General features: G+C 39.3%; 1 protein-coding gene across 1 annotated transcript in view; it reads left to right on the forward strand.

Annotated features, from left to right (window-relative positions):
* The window catches only part of LOC122544078 (M1-specific T cell receptor beta chain-like), a 44,693-nt gene extending 31,152 nt beyond the window's left edge, over window positions 1-13,541 (forward strand). Inside the window, exons 4-7 of the mRNA XM_043683080.1 lie at window positions 4,549-4,890; window positions 5,393-5,413; window positions 7,985-8,091; window positions 12,792-13,541. Of these exons, the coding sequence (XP_043539015.1) occupies window positions 4,549-4,890; window positions 5,393-5,413; window positions 7,985-8,091; window positions 12,792-12,818 (497 nt within the window). The 3' untranslated portion in view covers window positions 12,819-13,541. The remainder of the gene's footprint in view (window positions 1-4,548; window positions 4,891-5,392; window positions 5,414-7,984; window positions 8,092-12,791) is intronic.
* Window positions 13,542-16,075: the final 2,534 nt, after the last annotated feature.

Here is a 16,075-nt window from a genome sequence, read left to right on the forward strand (position 1 = left end):
CCAAATCGTAAATCTGTGGTCCTCGGCTGTTATGAAGACATCAAATGGGAGCAGCTTTTGTTTGACTCATGAAAAACATACTTATTAGGACTGAACTCCTCTGCTTGTTCTCAAGGACCCTATACCCTTTATAAATCAAGCTGTTAAGAAACGGAAATTTTGTGCAATTTATGAACCTGCAGAGTTTTTCAAAGGTTCAGCAGAAGTTTCCTAAATTATTTGTTAGTTTCCGAATTTGAAAAAGGAGATCAATGTTTCCGTGTTATGACTCTATGACTCTATGACCCTATGAATACCTGACACGAGACATATAATTCAACTACACAAATAACTTTTCCTGAATTCAGGTAAAGCTTTTAAAACTGATCGTGGAAAATCTGGTGAATGAAACGATCATATTTCAATCAATAAGCAAAAAAAGTTCTGATTAACAACTTATAACATTCTTAGTTAAAACCAAAATAAAAAGCTGACAGTTGCAAATAGATTCAGAATCGTGTTCTTGATAGGTTTCATACTAACGAAACATAGTCTTCCTGGGCGTTTACAGAGACAAAGCTAGAGGAGGACATAGACTGGCAAATGAATGCTGGAGAGTATGCAATTATTTGGAAAGACAGGATATTAGGACATTATGCAGTTTTGTTTCTGTTTATTAATGATCGCATTAATGCAATAATGCGGGATGATCTAAGTTCTGAAAATGTGATTGGAGAAGTGATTTATATTAATATTGAACGTTTTAAAGCCAGTAAGTCACTTGTGACGACAGTGTGCTGTTTTTTTCAGTGTTGCTACGTCGTACCCCGAAGAAATAAAAAGACTTTCATCCTAGGGCATTTTAAAACTGGTTAGGGAGACAATTGAGGTTCCTGTTTCAAGGATCAAACCTCCCTTGACATAGCAAGAGTCCATTAGATTGGAAACTTCTGAAGATTGGAAAATGGCAATGCTACTTCTTTGTGCTGAAATGGGTAAAACAGGAGAATACAGATCAGATAGCCTAACATCTGTAAAAAAGGAGGTGTTAAAAACGATCATTAAGTATGTTATAACCATGCACTTAGAAAAGATCTGGGAGTAGCGTATCATTTTGTGAAAGTAAGATCATGTTCAACAAAATAATTTATTTTGTGGAAGTAGTAAGCATTTTGGATCAAGGGGAAGCAGTGATTGAATTGTGCTTGAAATTTCCAGAAGGCAGGTTATGGGTTACCTAATAAGATGTTAGTACAGAAATTAGAATTCATGGTATTGTGTTTAACATATCCAAATAGATAGAAGATGGTGTTCCTAACAGGGTGGATAGAATATATATAATGAAGCCACTTTCTTCAACGCAACAAGTGAAAAGTGGGGTGCCACAGGGATCCGGAGAAAGTGAGGACTACAGTTGCTGTAACGTCAGAGTCAAACTGTATCGACTAGAAAAGCACAGTAGTTCTGGCAGCATCCACGGAGCAGGAATGTCGCCGTTTAGGGCGGAAGCCCTTCATTAGGAAGAAGGGTTTATTTCCAAAACGTCAATTCTCTGCTCCTCAGAATCTGTCAGACTTCCAGCTCCAATTTTTTTTTTTATTCTGCCACACTGATCAGTACTGGGACCTGACTTCATAGTATTTATTTTAGTGATTTATGTTGATGTGTGAATAGACCAAAGGTGTCATTTCTAGATTTACGAGCAATGTAAGAAAAGGCAGGTAAATGAACAACGTAAAGGACAAAAAGGGTGCGAATGGATGTCGATAAATTGTATGGGTTCAGATTTAACAATGGACAATAATGATAGACCAACAGGAACACTAAAGTAACATATCATCTAAACTGTGAACGATTACAGAACTCTGAGATGCATAATGATCTCGAAGTCAAAGATCATAAATTGCAAAAGATTGCTCCATTGATGCAGCAAAAATTAGGAAAACTTATAGAACGTTATTTCATATTAAAAGAACAATTGACTAAAATTGGGGAGCTTATATTGCTATTATATAGGGCAGTGTTAAGACCACGTTAAGTGCAGTCATTGAATTATCGAGGTCGACAGGTAAGAAAAAAAAACTGTCTTGTCCATCAAATCTGTGCTGGTCAAAAGCAATCAACATGAAGATTTCCGTATTTCTCCCGTTACTTAGAACATATAGCATAGAACATTTTAACGTAGTACTGGCTATTCAGCTCTCGAAGTTGTGCCGACCTGTGAAATCAATCTAAAGCCCATCAAATCTATACTATTCCATTTTCATCCATATGTTTATTCAATGACCATTGAAATACCATTAAAATTAGTGAGTCTATTACTGTTGCAGGCAAGTCGTTCCACTCCCTACTCTTCCTCTGATAGATGTCCTCTATTTAAAGCTGTCACCTCGTGCTAGCTATCACCATCCGAAGAAAGATAGTCTCACTCTCCACCCTACCTAACCCTCTTATTTCTTATATATCTCAATTAAGTCACTCTCAACCTTCTTCTCTCTGACGAAATCAGCCTCAATTTCCTCAGTCTTTCCTCAAAAGAACTTCAGTCTGTACCAGGTAACATCCTAATAAATCTCCTCTGAATCTTTTCAAAGCTTCTTCATCGTTCCTATAATGCAGTGAACATAACTGTATGCAATACTCCAAATATGGCCTGTGTTCTATACAGCTGCAACATGACCTCGTGGCTCTGAAACTCAATCAGTCTACCATTAAAAGATAACACAGCATGCCTTCTTACTAACCCGATTAACCTAGGTGGCAACTTTCAGGGATCTATGTACATGGACACCGAGATCTATCTGCTCATCTACACTATGAAGAATCGATGAACCATTAGCCCAATACTCTTTACTCCTGATGTTCCGTTCAAAATGAACCATTTCAAACTTCTGCATTCAACTCCATCTGCCACCTCTCAGCCCAGTTCTGCAACCTATCTTAGTCCTAATGTAACCTTCAACAATCTGCAATACTATCTACAACTCTACCGAATTTATTGTCATCAGCAAATTTACTAACACATTTTTCTCCGCCCACATCCAGGTCATTTATAAAAGTGACCAACAGCAGTGGCCCCAAAACACATCCTTGTGGTACAAAGTTAGTAACTGGACTCCAGGCTGTCTTCTTTCAGCTCGTCAGTTTCTGATCCAAACCGGTAAATTACCCTCAATCCCATCCTCCGTATTTTGTGCAATAGCCTACCACGGGAAACCTTATCATACGCCTTATTGAAATCCATCTATACCACATCAACTGTTTTATCCTCATCCACCTGTTTGTTCACCTTCTCAGAGCACTCAATAAGGCTTGTGAGCCAACACCTACTCTTCACGAAACTATGTTGACTATCCCTAATCAACTTATTTTTTTCTAGATATTTACAAATCCTATCGCTTATAATCTTTTCCAAGACTTCACCCACCACCGAAGCAAGGCTCACTGGTCTATAATTAACATGGTTGCCTAAACTCCGCTTCTTGAACGATGGGGCAACATTTGACATCCTCCAGTCTACTCGCACTTTTCCTGTAGACAATGACGTAACAAAGATCAAAATCAAAGTCTGGAATCTCCTCCCTGCCTTCTCAGAGAATCCCAGGAAAAATCCCAACAGGCCCAGGGGACATGTCTATTTTCACTGTTTCCAGAATTACTAATACCTCGACCTTGTGTACCTTAATCCCGTTTCGTCTACTAGTCTGTTTCTCGGTATTCTCCTCGATAACGTTACATTTTTCTAGCATGAATAATGACGAACAATACTCATTTAGCATTTCTCCTAACTCCTCGGACTCCATACGCCAATCCCACTGCTGTCCTTGATTGGCCCTAATTCTATTCTAGTCATTCTTTATTCCTGATAGTTAAAGAGGGATGTAATGAATTATAACGAGCTCAGATATTATTTACGAGACTAGCATCTGGAAAGGCTGAGGTTGGGTTTGTATGCACTGGAGTTTAAAACTAACAAGAAAGAAACATATAAGATTTTGAGGGGTATTCGCAAGGTAGATGGTGGGGATTTCCTCTTGTCAAGGAATCTAAAATTAACCTTCACCGACGAAAGACAAATCGGATAGCCCCGTTAAAACAGAGATATTAGACACTTTGAGGGACAGAGTCACAGAAAAACACAACATGGAAGCACACCCTTCTTTTTGACTCATCCGTGCTGACCAGATATCCTAACCTAATCTATTTCCATTTGCCAGCATTTGACCCATATATCTCGAAAACGTTCCTATTCATGTGCATATCTTGATGTCTTTTAAATGCTGCAATTTTACCAGCCTCCAGCACTTTTTCTTATTGCACACAGATGATGAGTTTTGTAACAATCCTTCAAAGAGCATTTCAAGCATAGTTTTTGATTTTTTTAAAGATGGAATTCAGACTGGTGTTGATTTTTATTGTGTAGTAGAATATTTAAATTGTTGGAGCGGTCTACTCCTGCTCCTTTCATGCACATGTTCCTATAAGGATTCATTCTGAGAATTCTTGGATGGCAATCATTGACATCTATGGCATCTACATTGATATTTTCTTTGATTATTCGTTATGCAGAGCACCCGGTTCGAGTGCCCAAAATCACGATTCTCAAACCGTCACCAGCAGAGCTGAGAGAGAAAGGAAAAGCGACAGTGGTGTGCCTTGTTACTGACTTCTACCCCGACAACATCCAGATCCACTGGTATGTCGATAGTAAGAAGGAGGAAAGTGAAACTAAAATTCAGTCAGACCCCGAATCAGTCGCAGAGGAAGGGGGCAAGTCTTACAGTGTCAGCAGTCGGATAAGATTCGTAGATGAAGAATGGGTCAAGATGAAGAACGTTGAATGCAGAGTTCATCATTATGCAAAAGGATCGGACCCTACTTTGTACACGTCAGAGTTTGAAGTCAATGCTGGTATGTTCATGATTAGGAAACAAAATGCTGTACTTTGGACTCCAAAAAAGCAATAACTTGAATTTGGATGCTCTTTTAAATGAAATGCAGATCAAGTCCACCATTCATTATTTCAGTGGGTTTTTTTTTTGCAATAAACAGGACACAATAAAAATGTTATAGTATATCCATTGTGTATATTAAAAAAAAAGTTACAACAGTCAGAGCATATCAAAGCTAATGCATCCTCCAGCTTTCAATTTCCTTTTATATGATGATTGCAAAAAATATCCCAGCCACAATTCAACTAGGCACAGTGAATTGTAATGAATGCATGTTTTTAAAGGCAGGAAAGATGCCCAGATACAATAAGAGAGAAAAAGAAATGCAAAATGGGGTGGTATAGGTATTAGTTTTTCTTTTTGAGGTACAGAAAAGATGAACCGAAGGGACTCGACAACATTGTATACTTTTCTGATTCTACATTCTGTTGTTAATTGCTTGTATATCTCATTTCTTTCAGAAATCTGCGGCATGAGTAAAGGTGAGCCTCAAAATTACTTCTACCTGCTTGCGATCCGTGATGTAAAGTCTTTTACCTGCCTATACTGTTTCTCAGATCGCTCTGGGTGTGTGTGGTGTTAGCTGGAAGGTTGAGATGGAGAATCTAGGGTTGTTCTGTTTGGAGATCAGTGCCTTAAATACCATTTTTATCAGAATATTCATCTAATACCCTTTGCAATGACTCAATTAAGCCTGCCTCCACCACATTTCCACAGCTGGAGGTCATGTTGAAGAAACATGGAAGCTGCAGTGGTTTTCTACCAGGCTTGGAGACGGCAGAGAACTAGCAGCTCGAATGGTATATTTAATGTGTGTGAAATTGCGCACTTAAGCAGGCAGAATACAGGTGTAACTGTTTTATAAACAGGGAAAGGGTGAGGAAATCCAAAGAATAAAACAACTTTGGAATTCCAGTTCAGGACTGTCCTAATGTTAACATGCAGATTCATTTAGCAGTTAGGGAGATAAGTAAGATGTTTGCATTCATATCAAGCTGGCTAGGCTACAAAAACAGCTTTGTACCACTGAAGCTCTCGTCAGGCCATGTTTGGAAAATTCTGAGCAGTTCTCGGCCCCAAATCTCAGGAATAATGTATTGGCTCTTTGAATGATCCCGGGATGAAGTGCTTGTCATATGAGAAATGATTGAGGACTTTGGGTTTCAACTCGATGAAGATTAGAAGGATGAGGGGAAATCTGTTTGAACCTTACAGAATCCTGAGAAGCCTACATATTGTGAACGTGCAAAAGATTTTTTCACTAATAGGAGAGATTATGACCCAAGGCTATAGCCTCAAAGTTAAAAGACAACCATTTAGAACTGAGATTCGGAGGAATTCTTTCACCCACGGGGGTTCTGCAGGCCACGTCAGTGAATGCATGTAAGACAGGGATTGGTAGGTTCATAATCGTAAGCAAATCAGAGGCCACGGGGAGAAGGCAAGAAATGGTATTGATAAACATATGAGCCATGAATGAATGGCCGAGCAAACTTTATGGACTGAATGACTTAATTCAGCTCCGATGTTCATGGTCTCTTATCCTAACTACAGGCATTGCGAAGTATTGTTTTTTTCTTTCTGCCACATTTCAGTCTGTTCCATCTTCACCCTGATCCATCTGCTGAGTGGAAACAATTCTTCCCTATCCTATCCAGTCCTGTCTTGGTTTTGAAAACCTCCACTGGATCACCTATTAGCCGTCTTCTCTCCAAGCAGCATAGTTCTAAGTTCTTCAAGTCACCTTCTAATTGCAGCAACAATGCGATGGGAGTAAAGAAACAAAACATGAACTTATTTTGCTGGTCTACCGAAAGCCACTGTGGGACCAAAGCCTGAGAAATTTCCCTCAAGCAGAGCATTAATTGTCCAGACCATTGTGGTTGATATTTACTGAGGCTTATACATGTATGCCTCAGGCACTATAGAGCACCAATATTGCTGCAGTTTTTGTAAGTGTGGACAACAAAGCAGCCATCTCCTTGGTTTTGCATTTGATCTGAAAGATAACACATGCGTAGAGCCCTGTTTCCAGGCTATCAATTTCGATTATGGAACTCAAATACTTTTGACCCCATGACTCATTACGGCGCATATCTTACTCACCTTACTCAAACTGGTTTTCTGCTCAAATTTCCAGTTCAACCATTGTCTTGTACTGTGCGGTGAAACTTACCATCACTGAGAGTGCCCCAGAGGGATCACTGGCTGATTATGTTGGGTATAATGTCCTATCACAGTGGAAATGCTGCATGAAATATTTCCGTAGTTCTTCCTTGGATCAAAGACAAAGTCTTTCCTCAATCATATTTAAATTGATTTTTGAGAGATGTTGACTTCGTTGCTGTGTCTAAGTGTATTGCCTGTGCCTTGTCGCTATTGAGAACATAGAGTTGAGCTACCTTGTTGAATCACTGCAGTTCATGTGCTGGAGGTTGACACACAATCCCCTGAGGGAGGGATTTTCAGGATTTTTACATAGTGACAAGTGATGGAAAGGCACTGTATTTCTACAAGGAGAAAGTGAGGACTGCAGATGCTGGAGATCAGAGCTGAAACAGTGTTGCTGGAAAAGCGCAGCAGGTCAGGCAGGTCAAGCCCTGAAGAAGGGCTTATGCCCGAAACGTCGATTCTCCTGTTCCTTGGATGCTGCCAAACCTGCTGCGCTTTTCCAGCAACACAGTTTCAGCACTGTATTTCTACAGATGACTTGGAAGGGAAATTGAAGGTGGCGGTGTTTCCACGTACTTGATGTCCTTTTCCTTCCAGATTACAGTGGTTGGTGATTTCTAAGGTGCGATCTGAGAATCCTTGATGAATTGCTTCAATGAATTTTTTATAGGGCAGACTAATCTTACTTAGCGCCAGCGGTGAAGGTAATTGTTGTTTGTGCATGTGGTACCAATCAAGATGGCTTGATCATGTCAACCTGCTTATTTCAAAATAACCCTGGGTTCCTGACTTGGAACTGTTCCTCTTCAGCAAATGTAGCAATTTTTTTAACCTGCCAGTAAAGAGGAATACCAACCTTTTTCATTCCATTCACTTCACAGAAGCCAAAGTCCAGAGCATGGGGACAGCAAAATTGACATATCTTATGATGTTTTGCAAAAGCATCTTGTACGCACTGTTCGTGTCAATAATTGTTTGGAAGTCCAAGGTAAGATTAAACTGACATTAGTACTCAAAAGTCTGTGTTATATCGATAAAGTTAGATCCTGAATAAATATCCAACAAAATAAATTATATTCACCCATTGGTTGTCTATGCAAAGATGCATTCCCATAAAATTTCATCTATTCCACGTTAATTCAAGAGCTGCCAATGTAAATTATATTATTGGCTAGTTCATGCTCATTCATAGAACTACTATGATGTGAATAATTTCTTCCATTTATGACTCCTGGTAGTATTGTCACACGTCATTCCTTCATTTTACGATGTACATAAAAATCAAACACAAATCAAAGAGGATTGGAACTTCAGTTAATCTTTGAAAGAACGACATTCCTGAGTATATGATGAAGGGAGGTTCAGTCAAAGCATTCAAAGGGAATGAAACTTCCATTTGGGATGTAATAGTATGTAGATCTACTGGCATCAGAGAGGAGAGTCAAGCAAAATTTAATATCTATTACAAGAATTGGAATGAAACAAAGTTAATAAGTCACCGACTAGGCAGATTCCATTCAAATCACATCAGCGTAGTCAGGCAATGAATTAAATCATAGATTAAATGGAAATTCAGTAAGGCTACATTGCAATATTGTGCAGAAATCTATCTCCACACTGCCAGAGGTTGTGAGGCTTTGGAATGGGTGCAAAAAAGGCTTACGAGGATGTTGCTTGGTTGGAGGGAATTAGCTGTGATGAGAGATTGGATAAACTTGGTTTATTTTCACTTGAACGTTGAAGGATGCGGGGAGACCTAACAGAATTGTAAAAAAAAAACTTATGAATCATTGTCAGAAGGGATAGTTGCAGTATTTTTCCCGGGCAGTTATGAGTCGAATAGTGTGGTGCTGGGAAAGCGCAGCCAGTCAGGCAGAATCCGAGGAACAGGAAAAAACAATGTTTTGAGCATAAGCCGTTCATCAGGAATCAGGCTCATTCCTGATGAAGGGCTTGTGCCTGAAATGTTTATTTTTATGCTCATCGAATGCTGCCCAATCAGCTGTGTTATTCCGGAATCACACTCTTCGACTCGAAACTCCAGCAGCTGCAGTCCTCACTTTCTCCTCCCTTTTTCACATACAGGTATGCCAATATCAGGGGGAAATATAGGTTTAAGGTAAAACGAGGCAAGTTTGAAGGAGATGTCAGAGGCAAGTGTTTTACATAGAGGGTGGTAAGTGCCTGGAATGCGCTACCAGAAGAGGTGGTGGCGGCAAATACACGAGCAGCTCTTATGAGAATTTTTGACAGATATATAAATAGGCAGGGTAAAAAATGGAGACCGACCACACAAAGACAAGAAAGCTTTTAGTATAGAAATGTATCGCGTGTCAGCACAGTCTTGGTGGACCAAAGGGGTTCTTCCGTTGTTGTACTGCCATTTGATCTTTGTAAATGATGCATGATTCAAAGCTAGTCCCTGTAATGGTACCATGAAAAGACCATTACTTTTCATAGAAGTCTATGGTTGTTTATACAAGAACATCCGCACTTTTTATATAACCTGGCCTACCTGTGGTTCCAGACAAAACGTGAGGTATTCGGCCCGTCACTGAAGAGGCCTCACAGGCCATTTAATTGTACTGAGATTACCATCTCCAGGATAATTCACAGCATCATCATTAGGGACATCACACTGAGAAATACAGTTTAACTTTCTGTTATCTGTGTGAAAAGAAACCGACCAGACTCATCAAGCAATCAATTGTTGCTCCCAACTTTCTGATAAATATAGTTTATTTTGGCCAAAGTAGTAAGTTTCACAATTCTCTTCATCATGTTCTGTCTTATCAAATATTACAGTTTGTCTACGTTTTGCTAAGTTTTTGGGACCCAGCTAGGTATCTTACATCATCGCTTGCTTTACAGCATCCGAAGTGTAGCTGCATTATATTGAGTCCATTCATGTAAGTCATAGGTATAAATTGTAGCTAATTAATATCTAGGCACTGGTCCTGGTGGCGTTCTGTTAGTTAAAAGTATCTGAGCTGGGGAAATGTCAGTCTTGTGGTATTACTGCCAGGCTCTTACTTTAGAGAACCAGGGAATGTCCGAAGAATCTGTATTCAAGACCTAGTGTGGCAGATGGTGGAGTTTGAATTCATTTTGCAAATTAATCTTGGATTAAGAGTAATTTTTTTATAACTATGAAATCATTGTTATTTGTTGGAGAAAACAAATCTGGATTACTAATGCCCTTGAGGGAAGGAAACGTCTGTCCTAACCTGGTCTGGCCCACAAGTGACTTCAGACGCATAGCAAAATGGTTGACTCTAAACTGCCTTCTGGACAAATAGATATAGGCAATAAATATTGACGTAGTTCATGATACTCATAACCTGTGAATGAATTTTTTAAAAGACACATTTCATTATATTCTCAATTTTGTGATACCACTGCAGAAATCAATGCCCATGAGAATAAATTTCGATCTTGACTATCTTTCTTTTTGAGTCACTTATTAATATTTATCAGATATTAAAGACTTTTCGTTGTTGAACAATGCTACATGTCCAGGAATTGGATGGTATTTTTTATGATTCATGTTGGTTATTGCGACACATGTTGGCTATTGCTATGACAATTGGCGAGTTTGAAGTGAAGACTCTATTCATTTGTAGCAGGGAGAAGTATCGTCACAGTGCAGCAGTACTCTCTCTCTTACCTACCCCGGAATAGTACAGAGAAATAGACAAATGGACAACAGATGCAATTTAATGGTGGTTTATAGAAATAGAATATCAGGAGAGACAATATTAATCATCTAAGACTCAGAAAGGGTGCGAGAATTGATGTGCTTAAATAGCATCGTCGATATAGAATTTCAGTTTTCTGCAAAGCCTGGAGAAACTAAAATTCTTTAGCTTATCAACGAGATTAAGGAGTTTGTACGTTTATGGATGACACCAAGATTGTGGTGCAATGGGCAGTGAAGATTTCAAAGAGATTTGATTATTTGGGTCAATGTGCTGAACAGTGTTAGATGAAGCTTAATTTGGAAAAATGTGAACTAAAATAGTTTGGTAAAATAAACCAAGGCAGGACATAAACAGGGCCTTTGGTAATATTGTAGAACAGAGATCCCCATATGTTCAGGTACATAATTCTTTGACGGTTGCATCACATACAGATAGGGTTGTTAAGAAAAAGAAATCGCATGTTTGTCTTCATTGTACAGACCGCTGAGTGTACGAGTTGAGACGTTATGTGGAGGTTGTACAGTACATTGGTGAGGTCTGTTATGGAGGACTGTGACCAGTTATGGTCACCCTGTTGAAGGAATGGGATTATTGACCGGTAGAGTATTTGAAGGAATTTACTCGGATGTTTCCAGGAATAGACAGTTTGGGTTATAAGGAAATGTTGGGCAGGCTAGGTCTTTCTTTCAGTGGAAAGCAGGAGATTGAGAGCTGACCTTTAAAGAGTTATAAAACCATGCAGACTATAGGTAAGGTGAATGGCAAGTGTGCTTTTCTCACGACGGGGTTTTCAAGACCGGGAGAAAGTGAGGACTGCAGATGCTGGAGATCGGTGCTGAAAATGTGTTGCTGGAAAAGCGCAGCAGGTCAGGCAGCATCCAAGGAGCAGGAGAATCGACGTTTCGGGCATGAGCCTTTCTTCAGGAAAGACCGGGGAAATATTTGTAAGATGAAAGGAGAAAGAATTTAAGAAGACATGAGTGACATTTTCTTTTAACATAGAGAGTGGTTAGTGTGAGGAATGCGTTTCCGGATGAAGTGGTGGATGTGGGTACCGTTACAATGCTTAACATACATTTAGATAACTACATGAATGACAAATGTTTGGAGAGATATGGGTCAAGCACAGTCAGGTGGGAACGATTTAGTTTGAGATTATGGTCAGCACAGACTGGTTCGACCAAAGGATACATTTCTGTGCTGTATGACCCTTTGACTATGACTATGACTTTACGAAATTTTATAAAATCCGAAATGAGGATAAAACGTTCCCTGTGGCTGAAGGACAGGGAGTAAAGGGCACAGAATGACTAAAGGAGCAGAGAGAATCATTCTGCTATTATTTTATAGCTGTGAGATGCTATTCTCTGGGATGCTACTATCTGAATCATTACTTTAAACTGGCGCAATATTCAAATATTAAAATCGGTGGAAGGTCAATCCTTGATTCTGCAGAACCGTAGATACAAAGAAGGAGCAGTGAACATGAAAAGGTCTTTCGAAGTCGGGGGCTGAGGGGTGACCTTATTGAAGTTTATACAATTATGAGGGGCATGGATAGGATAAATAGACAACGCATTTTTCCTGGGGTGGAGGAGTCCAGAACTAGAGGGCATAGGTTTAAGGTGAGAAGGGAAGATTTAAAAGAGGCTTAAGGTGCAATTCTTTCACGCAGAGGATGGCACATGTATGGAATGATCAGCCGAGGATATGATGGAGGCTAGTATAATTACAACATTTAAAAGGCATCTGGATGTGTATATGAATTGGAAGGGTTTGGAGGGATACGAGCCAGTTGTTGGCAGGTGGGACAAAATTTGGTTGGGATAACTGGTTGGCATGGATGAGTTGGACCAAAGTGTCTTTTTCCTTGCTGTAAATCTCTATGACTCTAAGTGGTGTATGCAAAATGTGTTGTTCCTTTCGTACTGGATTATTATCTATTTCTCTATACGACTCAAACGCAGTTCTTTTCATTTTATGCCAGATCTCCCGCAGCAAAAGATTTGACTGAACACAATGAAGACGGAGGAACACATGAGACAGCATGGAAGGAGGAAGTATGCAATTTGTGAATGCTAAGACAGTGGTTTGCTCTTGCTTACGTCTGTTGCCCAAGCAGTGTATCAAGACACTACCCTCAACAATGTGGTCATGTGAAGTGATAGAGCAGAATTAGAGCCCTTACCGCTTTCAGGTGTCTATATTTTGACACGTATTTACGTTTTTATTATATAAATAAGCTTCAGCTTTGAGGAATGCAAGATATTTCACTGATAGCCAATTTGTTTTTGGATCGTTTGAAACTTTCAATACAATCACTAAATAGTACAAGTCAATTTGATCCATCATGCAAAAACGTCCTCTGAGTGTCAGAATTTGCTTTACGCATTTCCAAGGCACAAAATAAAACAGTTTCGTATTAAATCTTAACTTTATCTTCTATACCCCTCTCTTTCATTCTGTATTATCATGTGCATATTATTAAGACGTTGAACTTTGAAAGTGATTGAAATGTTTTTTAAAGCAAGCTGTTATTTTATCTCGCTTCCAATCATGTATCAATGTAATTATGAGTTTTTGAGTGACATTCCGGGATTTTATTCAATATTGTGGAATCATTATTTGGTATGGTATCCTTGATGGAGCTAGTATTGACAACCTGTTTGAGAATTTCTGCAGCCCTCATTCTTGTTTTTTTTCTTAGAAGAAATAAATTGATGAAGTTTGAAAGCAATGTGTTTTTCAATGTTATTTCAGCTAAACAAAGCATGACCATATACTGTTTTGTTTGAACAATGATGACGTATTCAAATCATTTGTTTGGATGACAGAGTCGAAGAATACCCAGAAAAGGTAGCTCAGAGTATTAACGTTCACAACAGACATAACGTTTTTTAAATACCAAAACGCAAGTAACTGGTTTAATATGCGCATGTTCTGATGCAAAAGGCATCAGAGGGAATAATGTTTTCTGTCTTTTTTATGTAACTAAATATGATGTCCATGGAATCAATGAACTCATGAAAGTTTACATAGTAAGTATTTATTGATTAACCTGTTAAGAAATGCTACTGCACATCTCTGATGCATGTAGTACTTGGACTCGGTTGTCCTGACTCAGAGACAGGGACACTTTCACGAGAAAATTTCACAACTAATGTCCTATTTCGTTGTGTCACTGCGATAAACAAGATGCTTTAAGGTCCCCTATCACAGCAGATATTAGTGGATACAAAAGATGTAATAATATCGGAGGAATGATATTCTTGCGATGGAGTGAAGACAACGCATGTGTACGAGGCTAATTTCTGCAGACCTGATATATGAAAAGACTTGTGTTAATAGGATTACATTCACTGGACTTTAAGGGAACGAGGGGGTGATCAATCAAGATTAGATAGAGTATATGCAGGATTAATGCTCCCAATGACTGGAGAGTCCAGAATCAGGGGTCACAGCCTAATGGTAGAGAACAATCCAATTATGAGGGAGATGATGAGAAATTTCTTCATTTCGAGAGTGATGAGCCTTTTGAATTCTGTGCCACAGAAAGCGGTTAAGGCTAAGTCATTGACTGTATATAGGAAGTAGTTAGATATAGTCATTAGAGCTAACAGGTTTAAAGGGGATTGGCAGAAATCAGGGTACTGAGTTGGATGATCAGCCATGATCATATTGAATGACAGAGCAGGCTTGACGGCCTGAATGGGATGTTCTCATTTCTATTTTCCGTTGTGACAACGCAGGTTAATTATGAATGTACATATTAATACGCAGAGCAGATTACTTGTGGTAATGCAACGTGGTATTCCTCAGGATAACACTGGAGCCAGTTTAACGGAAGACACACAGTGTCTGTCAAAAGTCAACGTTTTTGATCCATTACTCTTCATCAAAATAATTCTGCTAACTTTCTCCAGCAATTTCGGTTTTCGTTACTTTGTGCACTGTTATGTTGAGGCTGTTTTTCCTGGAGCGTCAGAGGGTGAAGGGTGACCTTATAGAGGTTTATAAAATTATGGGGGTCATGGATGCGATAAATAAATAATGTCATTTTGCGAGGGTGGGGAAGTCCAGAGCTAGACGGCATAGGTTCACGTCAGAGGAGAAAGATGTAAAACGGATTTAAGGGGCAGAAGTTGGTGCGTGTATGGAATTAACTGCCAGAAGAAGTGGTGGAAACCTGTACAAGGCATCTGGATGAGTATATGAATAGGATGTGTTCGGAGGGATGTGGGCCAAATGCTGTCAAATGGGAACAGATTAGGTTGGGATATCTGGTTGATTTGGCCGAGTTGGACAGAAGAGTCAGTGTCCATGCTGTACATCTCTGTGACTCTCTGATTATAAGAGGGGCAGGTATAGACTGTTTTACTTGTCAAGACCCATCCACGGTTCAGTGTGATCACAGCTGAACTGTGTCTTTCACTCAACCTTATAGCCAGTTTCCTGACTGCTTGAGAGAAAATAAAAACAAAATCTATCCCTTTCAGCCATATCAAAGCATGGAATATAGATATTGCTGGAGAAAATAAGCAGATGCAGCAGTATCTGTGCAGAGGAAGCAGAGTTAAGATTTGAGCCCTGTGTTCCTTAATTACAACTAATGCAATACTCAGTTACAGAATTCATAATTTCTTCTCATCCAATTGGACGCAAACTGATGTTGATGAATATGTTGTTGATAAGGGTGTGTTGCTTCACAGCACTGTTGTTGACCTTTTTCATCATTTTACTGATGACTAAGAGTAGACTTATGGAAGTGCAATTGAATGGTTTAGGTTTGTCCAGCTTTTCATTGACAAAATGTACCTGGGCAATTTTTCTCATGGTCATGGCCAGGAAGCTGCCAGTTTTACAGCTGGACTGGAATGCGACAACTTCTGGAATGCAAGTCTCCAGTGAAAGTCTCCGAATGTTCTCGTGACTTACAGACATGGTAATAGCCAGTGTTACATGAAGCGAATTGGAATAGCTGAAAATGATATTTCGGCTCTTTCAGAATACACTGAGAGGCTTCGAGCACTCAGCACATTAGGTTGAAGATTTCTGCGGCCTACAGCCACATCTTTTGCAGTAAAATACAATAAATGAACTGTGTACATTGGAAATCTGAAACAAGAACAGAAAAGGCTGGAGAAATCAACAAGTCCCGAAGCATCTGTGGAGAGTTAACATTTTCGGTCCAGTAACTTTTCATCAGAAATAATCCTGCACAGTTCCTCCAGAAACTTCTGCTTTCTTCATTTTTGCACTGTTTTGCTTAAG

Source organism: Chiloscyllium plagiosum, chromosome 46 (assembly GCF_004010195.1).
Source record: "Chiloscyllium plagiosum isolate BGI_BamShark_2017 chromosome 46, ASM401019v2, whole genome shotgun sequence".
Taxonomy (NCBI): Eukaryota; Metazoa; Chordata; class Chondrichthyes; order Orectolobiformes; family Hemiscylliidae; genus Chiloscyllium; species Chiloscyllium plagiosum.